Source organism: Bos taurus, chromosome 15, assembly GCF_002263795.3.
Source record: "Bos taurus isolate L1 Dominette 01449 registration number 42190680 breed Hereford chromosome 15, ARS-UCD2.0, whole genome shotgun sequence".
NCBI classification, from domain to species: Eukaryota; Metazoa; Chordata; class Mammalia; order Artiodactyla; family Bovidae; genus Bos; species Bos taurus.
Window position 1 is genome coordinate 17605614 of NC_037342.1, and position 17619 is coordinate 17623232.

At 39.9% G+C, this 17619-nt stretch overlaps 1 protein-coding gene across 4 annotated transcripts in view; it reads left to right on the plus strand.

Moving 5' to 3' along the window:
- CUL5 (cullin 5) overlaps positions 1–17619 on the plus strand; it is a 130177-nt gene that overhangs the window by 14053 nt on the left and 98505 nt on the right. For 3 of the 4 annotated variants that reach the window (XM_005215787.4, XM_002692966.6, XM_024975725.2), the window contains one exon: positions 5935–6044. In XM_005215787.4, coding sequence (XP_005215844.1) covers positions 5974–6044 — 71 coding nt within the window. In that variant the 5' untranslated portion in view covers positions 5935–5973. Of the gene's footprint in view, positions 1–5934; positions 6045–17619 lie in introns of those variants that run through there. The other variant, XM_059875074.1, reaches the window with a different exon arrangement.

Below are 17619 nucleotides of genomic sequence, written 5' to 3' on the forward strand. Positions count from 1 at the left end.
CCTGAAATACACTTTGACTCCTTTGCTCCTCTCCTGTTTCACTGGGGAAAACCACACCTGGGTTCAATCCATCTCTTCACCTTTCAATGCCAGCCTCTATGCAGTTGAATGTTGCAGGAGAAAAAGATCCACACCTGCTACTTTCACTTTAAATGCATAACCACAAACTATAATAGAGCCCAATCACACTACACTTCCATAGTCGTTTATTCTTCCACTTTCCTAGATGTCTATTTCATATCTTTCCTGTCAAACCTTTGGCACCTCCCCCATCTTTCAAATGTGGTGCTGGAAAAGTCTAGAGAGTTCCTTGGACTGCAAGGAGATCAAAACTGTCAATCCTAAAGGAAACCAGCCCTGAATATTCATTGGAAGGACTGTTGCTGAAGCTGAAGCTCCAGTACTTTGACCACCTGCTGCAAAGAGCCAACTCATTGGAAAAGACCATGATGCTGGGAAAGATTGAAGGCAAAAGGCGAAGAGGGCTGCAGAGGATGAGATGGTTACATAGCATCACTGACTCAATGGACATGAATTTGAGCAAACTCAGGGAGATAGTAGAGGACAGAGGAGCCAGGCATGCTGCAGTCCATGGCATCCCAAACAGTCAGACACAGCTTAGTGACTGAACAATAAAAAGTCAGTTTACAGAATACTACCCTCTTTATTTTCTTGCCACCTCTCTGTTGCTTTCTTTTTCCTTTCCTAGTTCTTACTCTTCTCCCAACTCTTAATATTAAGTACATAAGGACTCAGGCCTGGTTCTTTATATTTACTCCCTTTGTGATCTCATCCAGTAGCAACTTTTAAAAACTTTCTGTTTTTAAATGTACTCTTGATGACTTTCAAATTTTTCTTTGCTGGCCTGATCTTTCTTTTAAATTCTATATTTACTTATTGAGCTGCCTAGTCAACATCTTCAAAAGACTGTTTGATAGACATGTCAAATGTAACTGTCTGACCTCCTGAGCTTTCCTTAAGCCTTTATATCTGCAGTCTTTTCCATTTCAGTTGATGGCAATGCCATATTTCTTGGACATGTCAAATCACAAAACTAAAACAGTTTACTAAGGAGTTTGATGTCCTTCAGTCAAAGGAAAATAATCAGTGGATTCGAGTTCCTAACAAGCAGTGGAGTACTCTTCCTGAAGGATTTTTATGGAGGAGCGAGTTTTATATAACATTAGAAGAGGCAATACAGAAACAAGGCATGATTGACTAGGAGGTCAGGGATTTCATTTTGAGGTAAGCTGGTGCTATTTTTTTAGATAAGGTTAGCTAGATAAAGCTGAGTTGAAGGATTGTGATTGGCATTATATTTTCTTGACTGTGAGATGTTTACCATGTGTGCAGGCTGATTTAGGTTTAGATTTTAGATGTGGTCTGGGCCAATAGGGTGGCCTCCCATTTTGTGGGTCCCAGTATACAAATTTATCAGACAAAAACCTGAGTCATGCTTTATTTCCTTCTCTCATCTCAGATACCTGCGGTCAGGAAATCTTGTTACCACTACCTTTAAAACATACAAATTTAACTGCTACTCCCCACCTCCACTGCTGCCACCCTGGTCTGTATCACTGGTATTTCTAACTTTGCCTCCTATACACAGCTGTAACACTTGCCTCTTATAATGTATTCTCAACATAGCAATCAGGAGATTTAAAAATATAAATCAATTCGTGTCACTTCTTGCTCAGAATCTTTAATGGTTCCCCATCTCACTTACAATAGAAGCCAAACTTTTACAATGGCCTTCAAGACCCTATAAGATCCAGCTCTGTGTTGCTTCTCTGACCTCATCTACTCTCTCCTCTGTCCTTACTTTTCTCTACCTTGAATATATCAGACATGCTTCTACTGTGGGATCTTTGCCATGGTTGCTTTCTCTGCCTGGTAAATTCTTCTAGTTATCCCCCATCGGCTTCTCCATGACCCATCTGAGGGAATTAGTTGTGTTGTAAGAAATGAAGGATAGAGGGACTGGGTTTTGGCAAATGTTGAAATCCTGTTGGTGTAAAAGAGCCAGTGGGTGAGAGAATCCTAGACTTAATAGCTATTCTGAGTGTAATGAAAGAATTAAAGCAGAAGAGACTTGTAGCACATCAGTAAAGGTGAGGCAGCCCTTAGTTAGACCTCGGAAACATTCATAAATCAGAGTTCATAGTTTGAAGGTGTTTTTGCTTATTAATATCTTTCGTAGATAGTAGGTTTGGTGTCTGATGCTTGGCTATGATTTAATGATGTGCTCTTCAGTTTGACAGAGAATAGGTCAAGGAACTACTTGAGCATCATTTTTGGAATCTACTATAAAAGCTTGATAGGAAAATTCAATTATTTAATTCCTCCTTTAACTGAGTATTAGATGGAAATGTTTCTGTAGTTAATCTTGTATGTTTCATCAAATAGGAGACTGTTTCCTGTCTTTTTGCTGGTAAATTTTCCTGTCATTTTGCCATCACTGATAGATTTCAGAGCCTAACCAGTGTTTAACCAGTGTTTATCTCAGATACCTGTTTAGTCTTCTGTACCTTTTTGATTTTTAATTGCAGGATTTGTACTATGTTTCATTTTATAAGTTGTCAGAATTGCCTATGGAAATAGACTTAGTTGACATTATAAAATACTCTCTTTTTAAGAGGGTATTATGACACCACCCTTATGGCAGAAAGTGAAGAGGAACTAAAAAGCCTCTTGATGAAAGTGAAAAAGGAGAGTGAAAAAGTTGGCTTAAAGCTCAACATTCAGAAAACAAGATCATGGCATCTGGTCCCATCACTTCATGGAAAATAGATGGGGAAACAGTGTCAGACTTTATTTTTCTGGGCTCCAAAATCACTGCAGATGGTGACTGCAGCCATGAAATTAAAAGACAGTTACTCCTAGGTAGGAAAGTTATGACCAACCTAGATAGCATATTGAAAAGCAGAGACATTACTTTGCCAACAAAGGTTCGTCTAGTCAAGGCTATGGTTTTTCCTGTGGTCATGTATGGATGTGAGAGTTGGACTGTGAGAAGGCTTAGCGCCGAAGAATTGATGCTTTTGAACTGTGGTGTTGGAGAAGACTCTTGAGAGTCCCTTGGACTGCAAGGAGATCCAACCAGTCCATTCTGAAGGAGATCAGCCCTGGGATTTCTTTGGAAGGAATGATGCTAAAGCTGAAACTCCAGTACTTTGGCCACCTCATGCAAAGAGTTGACTCGTTGGAAAAGACTCTGATGCTGGGAGGGATTGGGGGCAGGAGGAGAAGGGGATGACAGCGGATGAGATGGCTGGATGGCATCACTGACTCGATGGACGTGAGTCTGGGTGAACTCCGGGAGTTGGTGATGGACAGGGAGGCCTGGCATGCTGCGATTCATGGGGTCGCAAGAAGTCGGACACAACTGAGTGACTGAACTGAACTGAACTGATGAGTCTTCATGTCATAGTCAAGAAAAGATTTACATGTCCTTTCTGTGTTTCTTCCATATTTGTTTATTTGCCCACTCTTCCCTCAGAGGGAAGAGTAAATGAAGAAGATGGTTATAGGAAACTAGTAACAGGAAAAATGAAACCAGCCATAAGATTAGTACACAAAGTATATACCATAGGATCACAAACCTGACTGAATTTCTCATTAACCAGTACAAAGAAAAGCAAAGTTACCTGCATGATTCACTTAAGTCCATAAGGTAAAAACAAAGTAGTTGTTTAGGGAAGCACAGCTAATCCCAGTACTAATTTTTGAGTATCTCCTGGGTCTTTATAAGAAGATTGTTTTGTGATAAAAGTAGGTACCTGGGGTGAGACAGTACAGTTACTTTTAGGATCACCTGTGTAGATGTAAGAAGAAGTATCATTTGCTTTCACAAAAGTTAAATGTTGGTAGTTCTTAATCTTCTTGGGGTCATAGACTTTGTAATGTTTTTATGTAGTTTTATCATGAATTTGCTAAACATGTAAATTCTGAACTCAAGAGATTTCTGATCCAGCAAATCTGTAATAGGTTTTATAAATATTTGTGTAATTACCACTCTACATGATCCTGGTGTAGATTCTTGTTAGACCATATGTTTAAAAACTGCTTCTGAAATATAATTTCAGGGAGTTTGAAGATTCCATTCAGTACATGGATCTTATCTGACACAAGGGAGCAATATTCTCAACAAACATATAGTAAAATCAGTAGTGAAATTCATAAGGGTGTTTGGTGCTGCCATATTAGAAAATTAATGATTTTTGTTGAAATTTATTGATTAAACCAAGTCATATGGCCATCAGTTCAGTTCAGTTCAGTCACTCAGTCGTGTCCTACTCTTTGTGACCCCATGAATCGCAGCACGCTAGGCCTCCCTGTCCATCACCAACTCCCGGAGTTCACTCAGACTCATGTCCATCAAGTCAGTGATGCCATCCAGCCATCTCATCCTCTGTCGTCCCTTCTTCCTCCTGCTCCCAATCCCTCCCAGCATCAGAGTCTTTTCCAATGAGTCAACTCTTCGCATGAGGTGGCCAAAGTACTGGAGTTTCAGCTTTAGCATCAATCCCTCCAGAGAAATCCCAGGGCTGATCTCCTTCAGAATGGACTGGTTGGATCTCCTTGCAGTCCAAGGGACTCCCAAGAGTCTTCTCCAACACCACAGTTCAAAAGCATCAATTCTTCAGCACTCAGCTTTCTTCACAGTCCAACTCTCACATCCATACATGACCACTGGAAAAACCATAGCCATAGTTAACTTGAAAATGAAAAGTATTCATGACTAACACATATGGGGTGTCCCCCCCCCCATTTTAATAATGAATTGATTTTTTTCCCCTTAGATTGAACCACTTTCACATTACTGGAATAAACATGTATGATTATGAGGTATTATTTTTTTGATATGCCACTTAATTTACTAATATTTTTAAGAGTTTTACATCTATATTTTTAAATTAGATTGGTCTAGAATTACCATTTCTTGTTCTTGTCTCACAGTTTGGTATCAAGGTTTTGTAAGCATTATAAAATGAGATGAGTATCTTTCTGTTTTTTTCTTCCTTCCTCAGCTATCAGAGTTTATTTGGATTTTCAGTGTACTTTTTGTGAGGAGTTAGGGCACAGTCTCTAAACACAAGACCACCCTCACTTCTGACACAAGCTGCAAATTTGGGGGATTCCCAAAATACTGAGACTCAATAATTTGTTAGAGATATTCATAAATTTGTGAAAATAGTCAATAAGATCTTACTGAAAACTGCTCTGCTGATGGTTATGTTTATTAAGGGCCTTTTTTCAGCTAAAGGAAGAAACATATAGGCTGGTGTCCAGGAGGGTCAAAAACAGAGCTTCCCATGTCCTCGCTGGTATTGTCAGGTCTTCTCTCCTTCCCTCATTAAACGCAGGGCATACAAGTACTGCCAGTCAGAGAAGCTCACCCACACTTTGGTGTCCAAAATTTTTATTAAGGCTTCATCATGTAGGCATTGCTCATGTGGGTAATCTCAGTCTCCAGGTTGACCCCAAATCGCAAATGACCCCAAATCACAATGACCCCAAAATCTCATTGTTGGTATTTCTGGATTGACCAGCTCCCACCCTAAAACTATATAGGTTTACCAGTCCCCTCTCTAAATCACATTGTTAGATTATCCAGTATGACTCAAGGCCCCCAGGGACTCTCTTATCCCAACTTTCCCAGGACTCAGGGATACTGCTTACTAGAAGCCAAGGGCAAAGTCCAGACCTGCTCTTTGGAGAAGGCCAAATTCTTCACTATACCCTTTCATGTAACCTTTTTTTTTTTCTCTTATGGTGAGTTCTTCCTGTGATTCCTTGATACCAGATAAAGTTATAGGGATTCCATTATGGAAGTCTGACTCTCTTAAATTTCTCTGTTTGTCTCTTATGAGATAAAAATAACACACTTCTGATTTAACTGCCCTTCAACTACTCTGTCCTTTTTTTTTTTAGAATAAAGGTTCTCTTCAGTTTGAAGACAAATGGGATTTCATGCGTCCAATTGTTCTGAAGCTTTTACGCCAGGAATCTGTTACAAAACAGCAGTGGTTTGATCTGTTTTCGTAAGTAATCGGTTCATTCTAACTTTGTGCTAACATAAAGGAAATTTTGGTGGCTGTATTCAAATGGAATATTGGCTCCAGATTGGACTGCTTACCTGTTTGAAGTAATTACTGGTATTGAAAGTGAAAATGTTAGTTACTCAGTCGAGTTCAACTCTTTATGAGCTGTGGACTGTATCCCACCAGGCTCCTCTGTCCATGGATTTCCCAGGCAAGGATACTGGAGTGGGTTGCCATTTCCTTCTCCCAGGATCTTCCCAACCCAGGGATCAAACCTGCATTTCCTGCCTTGCAGGCAGATTCTTTACTGTCTGAGCCACCAGGGAAGCCCATTACTGGTATTGGGGTACCACCAATCACTGAACCATTCCTAGGCTTCCTTGATAGCTCAGCTGGCAAAGAATCCACCTGCAATGCAGGAGACCCGGTTCAGTTCCTGGTTTGGGAGGATCCCCTGGAGAAGGGAAAGGCTACCCACTCCAGTATTCTGGCCTGCAGAATTCCATGGACTGTATAGTCCATGGGGTTGCAAAGAGTCAGACTCGACTAAGCGACTTTCATTCATTAATATTTCATTGTATTTATGAACCACAACTTCTTTATTCATTTATCTGTCAGTGGACACATCTAGGTTGCTTCTGTTTCCTAGCTAATGTAAATAGTGCTGCTTTGAAGGTTGGGGTACATGTGTCCTTTTGAATTACTGTTTTCTCAGGGTATATACCCAGAGTGGGGTGGCTGGGTCATTTGGTGGTGGTTTTATTCCTAGTTTTTAAAGGAATCTCCATACTGTTTTTCATCATGGTTATATCAATTTATATTCCCACAAACAGTGTAAGAGGGTTTCCTTCTCTCCATATCCTCTCCAGCACTTATTCTTTGTAGATTTTTTTTGATGATGGCCATTCTGACTTATATGAGATAGTGCCTCATTGTAATTTAATTTGCATTTCTCTAATAATGAGAGATGTTGAGTATCTTTTCATGTATTTGTTGGCTGTCTGTGTGTCGTCTTTGGAGAAATGTCTGTTTTGATCTTCCACCCATTTTTTTGATTAGGTTGTTTGTTTTTCTGATGTTGGCTATGTGAACTACTTGTATATTTGGGGGATTAAGCTTTTGACAGTTGCTTCTTTTTTGATTATTTTCTCCCATTCTGAGGGTTGTCTTTTCATCTTGTTTAAAGTTTCCTTTGCTGTGCAAAAGCTTTTAAATTTAATTAGGTCCCATTTCTTTATTTTTGTTTTTTTTTTTTCACTACTCTAGGAAGTGGGTCAAAGAGGGTCTTGCTGGGGTTTATGTCAAAGAATGTTTTGCCTGTATTTTCCTCTAAGAGTTTTGTAGTTTCTGGCCTTACATTTAGGTCTTTAATCTATCTTGAGTTTATTTTTGTGTATGGTATTAAGAAGTGTTCTAATTTCATTCTTTTACTCATAGCTGTCCAGGTTTCCCAGCACTACTTATTGAAATGGTTGTCTTTTCTCCATTGCCCTCTTTGTCAAAGATAAGGTGTCCATAGATTTGTGGGTTTATCTCTGGGCTTTCTATCTTGTTCCATTGGTCTATATTTCTGTTTTTGTACCAGTACCATACTGTCTTGATTACTACAGCTTTGTAGCATAGTCTGAAGTCAGGTAGGTTGAGTTCTTCCAGTTTCATTTTTCTTTCTTGATTGCATTGGCTATTTGGGGTCTTTGGTATTTCCATACAAATTGTAAAGTTTTTTGTTCTAGTTCTGTGAAAAATGCCATTGGTAATTTGATAGGGATTGCACTGAATCTGTAGATTGCTTTAGGTAGTATAGTAATTTTCACAATATTGATTCATCCAGTCCAACTTTGTATCCTCTTTTATTTGTTTCATCAGTGTTCTATAATTTTCTACATACTGGTCTTTTGTGTCTTTAGACAGGTTTACTCCTAGGTATTTTATTTTTGTTTTAGTGGTGAGTGGGATTGTTCCCTCCATTTCACTTGCTGATTTTTCACTGTTAGTGTGTAGGAATGCAAGGGATTTCTGTGTATTGATTTTGTATCCTGTGACTTTACTAAATTCACTGATGAGCTCCAGTAATTTTCTGAGGGTATCTTTAGGGTTTTCTATGTGTAATATCATGTCATCTGCAGACAGTGAGAGTTTTAGGACTTCTTTTCCATTCTTGATTCCTTTTATTTCTTTTTCTTCTCTGATTGCCATGGCTAGGACTTCCAAAACTGTGTTGAAATAATAGTGGCAAGTGTTATCTTGTTCCTGATCTTAGAGGAAATGCTTTCAGTTTTTCACCATTAAGAAAAATGTTTGTTGTGGGTTTGTCATATATGACCTTTCTTATGTTGATAGGTTCCTGCTATGCCCATTTTCTACAGAGGTTGTCATCAGAAATCGGTGTTGAATTTTTTCAAAAGCCTTTTCTGTATCTATTGAGATTATCATATGATTTTTATCTTTTACTTTGTTAATGTGGTGTAACACCAAAAAAAGATGTCCTTTTCATCATAGGGGGCTGGAATGCAAAAGTAGGAAGTCAAGAGATACGTGAAGTAGCAGTCAAGTTTGGCCATGGAGTACAAAATGAAGCAGGGCAAAGGTTAACACTTCTGCCAAGAGAACACCCTGGTTATAGTATACACCCTTGTCCAACAACACAAGAGACAGCTCTGCATGTGAACATCACCAGATGGTAAATACTAGAATCAGATGAATTATATTCTTTGTAACCAAAGATGGAGAAACGCTATACAGTCAGCAAAAACAAGACCTGAAGCTGACTGTGGCTCAGATCATCACTTCCTTATTGCAAAATTTAGACTTAAATTGAAATAGGGAAAACCACTAGGCCATTCAGGTATGACCTAAATCAAATCCTTTATGATTATACAGTGGAAGTGACAAATAGATTCAAGGGATTAGATCTGATAAATGCCTGAAGAACCATGGACAGAAGTGTGTAAAATTATACAGGAGTTAGTGATCAAAAACATCCTCAAGAAAAAGAAATGCAGCAAGGCAAAATGGTTGCCTGAGGAGGCCTTACAAATAGCTGAGAAAAGAAGAAAAAGAACGGCAAAGGAGAAAAGGAAAGATACACCCATGTGAATGCAGAGTTCCAAAGAATAGCAAGGAAAGATAAGATGCCTTCTTAGGTGAACAATGCAAGGAAATAGAGGAAAACAATGGGAAGAAGAGAGGAAGAATGGGGAAGACTAGTGATCTCTTCAAGAAAATTAGAGATACCAAGGGAACATTTCATGCAAAGATGGGCACAGTAAAGGACAGAAAACATGAGGCCCTAACAGAAGCAGAAAAGATTAAGAAGAGGTGGCAAGAATACACAGAACTATACAAAAAGGCCCTGGATAACCACAATGGTGTGATCACTCACTTAGAGCCAGACATCCTGGAGTGTTAACTCAAATGGGGCTTCAGAAGCATTACTATGAACAAAGCTAGTGGAGGTGATGAAATTCCAGCTGAGCTATTTCAGATCCTAAAAGATGATGCTGTTAAAGTGCTGCACTCAGTATGCCAGCAAATTTGGAAAACTCAGCAGTGGTCACGGTATTGAAAAATGTTAGTCTTCATTTCAGTCCCAAAAAAAGGCAATGCCAAAGAATGTTTAGACTACTGCATAATAGCACTCATTTCACATGCTAGCAAGGTAATGCTCAAAATCCTTTAAGCTAGGCTTTAACAGTACATGAACTGAGAACTTGCAGATGTGCAAGCTGGATTTAGAAAAGGCAGAGGAACCAGAGATCAAATTGCCAACATCCACTGGATCATAGAGAAGGCAAGGGAATTCCAAAAAACATCTACTCTCTGCTTTGTTGATGATGCTAAAGCCTTTGTGTAGATCACAACAAACTGTGGAAAATTCTGAGAGATGGGAATACCAGACCACCTAACCTGCCTCCTGAGAAACCTGTATGCAGGTCAAGAAGCAGCAGTTAGAACCGGACATGAACAATGGACTGGTTCGAAATTGGGAAATGAGTACTTCAAGGCTGTATATTGTCACCCTGATTATTTAACTTAATGCTCAAACTACCGCACAATTGCACTCATCTCACACACTAGTAAGGTAATGCTCAAAATTCCCCAAGCCAGGCTTCAGCAATATGTGAACTGTGAACTTCCAGATGTTCCAGCTGGTTTTAGAAAAGGCAGACGAAACAGAGACCAAATTGCCAACATCTGCTGGATCATGGAAAAAGCAAGAGAGTTCCAGAAAAACATCTATTTCTGCTTTATTGACTATGCCAAAGCCTTTGACTGTGTGGATCACAATAAACTGTGGAAAATTCTGAAAGAGATGGGAATACCAGACCACCTGACCTGCCTCTTGAGAAATTTGTATGCAGGTCAGGAAGCAACAGTTAGAACTGGACATGGAACAACAGACTGGTTCCAAATAGGAAAACGAGTACATCAAGGCTGTATATTGTCACCCTGCTTATTTAACTTTTATGCAGAGTACATCATGAGAAACACTGGGCTGGAAGAAGCACAAGCTGGAATCAAGATTGCTGGGAGAAATATCAATAATCTGAGATATGCAGATGACACCACCCTTATGGCAGAAAGTGAAGAGGAACTAAAAAGCCTCTTGATGAAGGTGAAAGGGGAGAGTGAAAAAGTTGGCTTAAAGCTCAACATTCAGAAAACGAAGATCATGGCATCTGGTCCCATCACTTCATGGAAAATAGATGGGGAAACAGTGGAAACAGTGTCAGACTTTATTTTTCTGGGCTCCAAAATCACTGCAGATGGTGACTACAGCCATGAAATTAAAAGACCCTTACTCCTTGGAAGGAAAGTTATGACCAACCTAGATAGCATATTGAAAAGCAGAGATATTACTTTGCCAACAAAGGTCCGTCTAGTCAAGGCTATGGTTTTTCCTGTGGTCATGTATGGATGTGAGAGTTGCACTGTGAAGAAGGCTGAGCGCCGAAGAATTGATGCTTTTGAACTGTGGTGTTGGAGAAGACTCTTGAGAGTCCCTGGAACTTCAAGGACATCCAACCAGTCCATTCTGAAGGAGATCAACCCTGGGATTTCTTTGGAGGGAATGATGCTAAAGCTGCAGTACTTTGGCCACCTCATGCGAAGAGTTGACTCATTGGAAAAGACTCTGATGCTCGGAGGGATTGGGGGCAGGAGGAGAAGGGGACGACAGAGGATGAGATGGCTGGATGGCATCACTGACTCGATGGACGTGAGTCTGAGTGAACTCCGGGAGTGGTGATGGACAGGGAGGCCTGGCGTGCTGCGATTCACGGGGTCGCTAAGAGTCGGACACAACTGAGCAACTGAACTGAACTGTAGAGTACATCGTGTGAAATGTTGGGCTGGGAGAATCACAAGCTGGAATCAAGACTGCCAGGAAAAAGATCAATAACCTCACATATGCAGATGACATCACCCTAATGGCAGAAAGTAAAGAGGAACTAAAGAGCCTCTTGATGAAGGTGAAAAAGGAGAGTGAAAAAGTTGGCTTAAAACTCAACATTTAGAAAACTAAGATCGTGGCATTTGGTCCCATTACTTCATGACAAATAGATGGGATAGAATGTGGAAATAGTGACAGACTTTATTTTCTTGGGCTCCAAAATCACTGTGTACAGTGACTGCAGCCATAAAATTAAAAGATGCTTGGTCCTTGAAAGAAATGTTGTGACAAACCTAGATAGCGTATTAAAGAGCAGAGACATTACTTTGCTGACAAAGGTCTGTATAGTCAAAGGTATGGTTTTTCCTATAGTTATATATGAATGTGAGAGTGCGACCATAAAGAATGCTGAGTGTGGAAGAATTGATGCTTTCAAATTGTGGTGCTGGAAGAAGACCCTTGGGAGTCCCTTGGATAGCAAGGAGATCAAAGTAGTTATTCCTAAAGAAAGATTCATTGGAAGGACTGGTGCTGAAGCTCCAATACTTTGGCCTCTTAATGCAAAGAGCCAACTCATTGGGAAAAAAACTCTGATGCTGGGAAAGATTGAGAGCAGGAAAAGGGGATGACAGAGGATAAGATGGTTTAATGGCATCACTGACTCAGTGGAAATGAGTGTTAGCAAGCTCTGGAAGATAGTGAAGGACAAGGAAGCCTGGCGTGCTGCAGTCCTTGTGGTCACAAAGAGTTGGACATGACTGATAGACTGAACAACAACAACAGATCACTTTAATTTATGTATATTGAAGAATCCTTGCATGCTTGGGATAAATCCCACTTGATCATGGTATGTGATCCTTTTGACATGTTATTGGATGCATTTGTTTGTGTTTTGTTGAGGATATTTGCATATGTAAATCAGTGATACTGGCCCGTAATATTGTGTGTGTTGTAGACTAAAAAAAATACAAGCAACCTGACCGTTGAGAATTAGGTTTTGTTTGGTGGAAATGTTAGGATGGTGGGAGACATCATCTCAAGTGACCCCAAGAAAGTTGACTCAGAGGAGGTGGGGGAGGAGCCAGGCTGTGTATAAGTTTGTAGCAAGGGGCAGGTAATCTGAATATTAAAAGATTACTGTTAATTAAGAGAAAACTAAATTTATCACATTAAGAGATTTAGCGATCTTCTATGTATGGGAAAATACAAGCGTCTGGGCTTGCTAAAATCATTTCTTTCATATGCATCTAGGTATTTGGGGCCAATCCTGCTTCCTTTATTGTTCACATACCAATTCCTTGTTTATGGTAAGAAATAGCATATATGGTGGATGGCTGCCTCTCATGTTCCCCCAGCTCCTTAGTGCTCACAGGGGAGGAAGTAGCTGATAGCTTCCAAATAGCTGGCTTTGTTTCACCTGGACTCAGAAATCTGTATTTGGGAAAGGCTTGTGTATTGGTAGAAAGATAGTTGTTATTTGTTCTCTAAACATTTGATGGAATTCACCTGTGAAGCCATCTGCTGCTGCTGCTAAGTTGGTTCAGTCGCGTCCGACTCTGTGTGACCCCAAAGACAGCAGCCTACCAGGCCCCCCTGTCCCTGGGATTCTCCAGGCAAGGATACTGGAGTGGGTTGCCATTTCCTTCTCCAATGCGTGAAAGTGAAAAGTGAAAGTGAAGTCGCTCAGTCGTGTCCGATCCTCAGCGACCCCATGGACTGCAGCCTTCCAGGCTCCTCCATCCATGGGATTTTCCAAGCAGGAGTACTGGACTGGGGTGCCATTGCCTTCTCCCATGAAGCCATGTAGCCCTGGACTTTGGTTTTTGGGGAAATTTTTTGCTTACAAGTTTGATTTCAGTGCTGTACCTATTTTCAGTTGGTCTGTACATATTTTCAGTTTCTTCTTGATTAAGTCTTAGAAGGATATACTTTTTTAAGAGGTTGTCCATTTTATAGGTGTATACAATGTTGCTCATAGTAGTCTCTTAATGATCCTTTGTATTTCTGCATTGTGTGTTGTAACATCTCCTGTTTCATTTCTAATTTTATTGATTTGAGTCTTCTCCCTTTTTTTCTTAAGGAGGCTGGTTAATGGTTTGTCAATTTTCTTGAAAATTTTTCTTGAATTTTGAAAACTTTCTTGAAAACTTTTCTTTGAAAAGTTTATCTTTTCAAAGAAGCAGGTTTTAGTTTTATTGATCTTTGCTATTGTTTCCTTCAAAGGCATAAATTTGCCTAGTTAAAATTAATTCCTCCTAACCATGACATTTGTCTTAGAAAAACAGCTGTCTTTCTCCCTCAGTTTCTGTTGTCTGTTGTATTGTTTAGTCACTAAGTTGTGTCTGACTCTTTTGGGACCCCATGGACTATTGCCCCTCAGGCAAAAACTTTGGAGTGGTTTGCCATTTCTTTCTCCAGGAAATCTTACCTACCCAGGGATGGAACCCACATCTCCTGCATTGGCAGGCGGATTCTTTACCACTGAGCCACCAGGGAAGCCCTGGACGCTTTTTACATGCCTGAGGCGTTGAGTCAAGTAAAGTACAACTGTGGCCATAAAGTTCAATTTGACCTGAAAATTTTTCAGGGTTGAAGGTAGTGTCGTGATAGTCAGGGTACACATGAAAAGAAATACAGTTTCAGAGGATCCACATGGTACCCCTGGAAAGAAAAAGTTTGCATTTCTGGGTACTCCAGGCAAGACATAAATTAGATATTGGATTGGCCGAAAATTCCCTCAGTTTTTAAAGTAAAAATTGTTGTTGTTCAGTCACTTAGTCATATCCAACTCTTTATGACCCCATCGACTGCAGCACGCCAGATTTCCCTGTCCTTCACCATCTCCCAGAGCTTGCTTAAACTCATGTCCATTGAGTCAGTGATCCCATCCAACCATTTTGTCCTCTGTCGTCCTCTTCTTCTCCTGCCTTTAGTCTTCCCCAGCATCAGGGTCTTTTCTAATGAGTCAGCTCTTCGCATCAGGTGGCCAAAGTATTGGAGCTTCAGCTTCAGCATCAACCCTTCCAGTGAATATTCAGGACTGGTTTCCGTTAGGATTCACTGGTTGGATCTCCTTGCATTCCAAGGGGCTCTCAAGAGTCTTCTCCAACACCTCAGTTCAAAAGCATCAATTTTTCTTCAGTGCTCAGCCTTCTTTATGGTCCAGCTCTCACAACCATACATGACTACTGGAAAAAACCATAGCTTTGATTAGATGGACCTTTGTTGGAAAAGTAATGTCTCTGCTTTTTAATACACTGTCTGGGTTTGTCATAACTTTTCTTTCAAGGAGCAAGCATCATTAAACTTCATGGCTGTAGTTATCATCTGCAGTGATTTTGGAGCCCAAGAAAATAGTCTGTCACTGTTTCCATTTTTTCCCCCATCTATTTGCCATGAAGTGATGGGACCAGATGCCATGATTTTAGCTATTTGAATGTTGAATTTTAAGCCAGGTTTTTTCACTCTCCTCTTTTACTTTATCAAAGAGCACTTTAGTTCCTCTTCACTTTCTGCCATAAGGGTGATGTCATCTGCATATCTGAGATTTCTGATATTTCTCCCAGCAATCTTGATTCCAGGTTGTGCTTCATCCAGCCCGGCATTTTGCATGATGTACTCTGCATATAAGTTAAATAAGCAGGGTGACAATGTATAGCCTTGAAGTACCCTTTTCCCAATTTTGAACCAGTTCATTGTTCCATGTCCGGTTCTAACTGTTGCTCCTTGATCTGCATACAGATATTTCAGGAAGCAGGTAAGGTGGTCTGGTATTCCCATCTCTTGAAGAATTTTCCACAGTCTGTTATGATCCACACAGTCAAAAGCGTTAGTATATCAGTGAAGCAGAAAGTATATGTTTTTCTGGAATTCTCTTTCTTTTTCTATGATCTGACAGATGTTGGCAATTTGATCTCTGGTTCCTCTGTCTTTTCTAAATCCAGCTTGAACATCTGCAGGTTCTTGGTTCACGTACTGTTGAAGCTTATCTTGAAGAATTTTGAGCATTACTTTGCTAGTGTGTTGAGATGAGTGCAACTATGCAGTAGTTTGAGCATTCTTTAGCATTGCCTTTCTTTGGGATTGGAATGAAAACTGACCTTTTCCTGTAAAAATAAGAAAAGTATAAGTAAAAATAGAAGACATATTTTTCATTTCTGCCAAGAGCTTTATTGAACATCATATTCATTGTTTTGTTCTACTACCTTTTGCCATTTTTTGGGCAACATCATAATTCCATCCTTTTTGAGCAAAGAACTTTTGCAGGTGCCTTTCACAGTCTCCTAGGGAATGGAAATTTTTTTCATTAAAATTTTGTAAAGACCAAAATAAATGCACTTCCAAAGGTGCGATATCTGGTGTATATGGTGGATGAATCAGACCTTCCCAGCCAAGCTGTAACAGTTTTTGCCTGGTCATCAAAGGAACATGCGGTTTTGTGTCATCCTAAGGGAATATTGTGCATCTTCTGTTGACTAATTAAGGATACTTTAAGTTGAGTGCTGCTTCCAGTTGATTTTATTGGGATCAGTACTTGTTGGACTAATCATTTGTTTTTCTGGAAGGAGCTCATAAGACAGGATTCCCTCCCTCAGCAAACCACTTTGACATGTTGGATCAGTCACAGCACTTTGTCCATATAATGCACAAGTCATTTTTTTTCATTTTGTGTTTTAACTTTCTTAAAATAATAAAACATAGTATCCTGAAAATGTAGCTTTTTTCCTTCCATCTTCAATATTAAAATGGGTACACGAAAATTCACCAGTTTTGGTGAAATTTTAAAAAAAAATCCCTGCTGATATGACAGCTGTCACAAAATTGTTTCAAATGAAGTTAAAGACAACTAAGCACTACTTAAGCCATCTTACAGAAAAGATGGAACGAATCTTTTGGCCAACTCGATAGTGTAAGCTAACAGGCCCCCTCAGTATGTCATCCCATGGGGTCATTCACTTTAGCATTCTAAATTTAGTCTGTTTAATTTAGTTCATGACTTGTTCAGATGGACTGCCTGAAGGCAATTAGTTCCAATCAGTTTCTTTATCCATGACACCTTCTCATTGGTTTCATAGTGTGGACATCGTTTAGAGGTGTTCATTGTGAAAGGTGTAGCAATTGGAGCTGCTTCCTGCTATCTCAGAGCACTGGTAGGTATGATTGAAACATGGCATTCAGTTTGAATTGAAAGGACTCACAGGAGTGTGGGAAGCCAACCCCCAGAGTTTTCCTTCAGGAAGAAGGGAAAGATTTCAAGAATACTTAAGAAAAGCAAACATCAATGTCCTCCTCTCTGTACTTCACCAGGTGCTGTGTTTTATTTTTTTCTCTCTTGTAGGATCTGTGTGTCCCATTCAGCAATGAAGACTTTTCATTTTTCTCCCAATCACCCAGACCTGGAGGATGAACAGAAACATTTTTACAAAAAAAAAATTTTTATACAACTTAACTAGAAAGATATGTGATTTGGGATTAGTCTGTATGAAATCAAAAATTTTCAAAATAAGTTTATGTCACCTCCTATACCTTTTTTGTCCTGATTATTTACCTAGTGCAGTGTGTGTATTATGCTGGCTAAGTCACTTCACTTGTGTTCAGGTTCTTTGCAACTCAGTGACTGAGGCCTGCCAGGTTTCTCTGTCCATGGGATTCTCTAGGCAAGAATACTGGAGTGGGTTGCCATTTCCTTCTCCAGGGGATCTTCCTGACCCAGGGATCGAACCCAGGTCTCTTACATCTCCTGCATTGGCAAGTGTTTTCTTTACCACTAGTGCCACCTGGGAAAAGATCAGTTCCTTTCTGGAGATAGCTGTGGTTAATAATGAAGCTGCCTTAATAAGTGTGTGTGTGCAAGGAATGGTAAGGTGAATGTGAGGGAAATAAAATCAAGTTATTAATTCATTCTTGAAAGCTGCAGCTAATCCAGAAAGCTGGATACAAGTCCATAGCAGTGAGACTTCCCTGAAAAGGAATCGTGACTCCAGTCTGTAACAAGTGAGTAGAGTGCATTCTCCCAACTTACATCTTTTGGCAGTAGTCATAAGTTAGGAATGTACTTTAGGCCTGTGTAACTGACAGCTTGATGGAGATGGCCCTGTCATAGAATGAGCCCTTTCCTATGGGCATCTGCAAGTGATTCAGATGGTCTAGCCAGAATCCATGATGTTTTCAATTTAGGCTTCA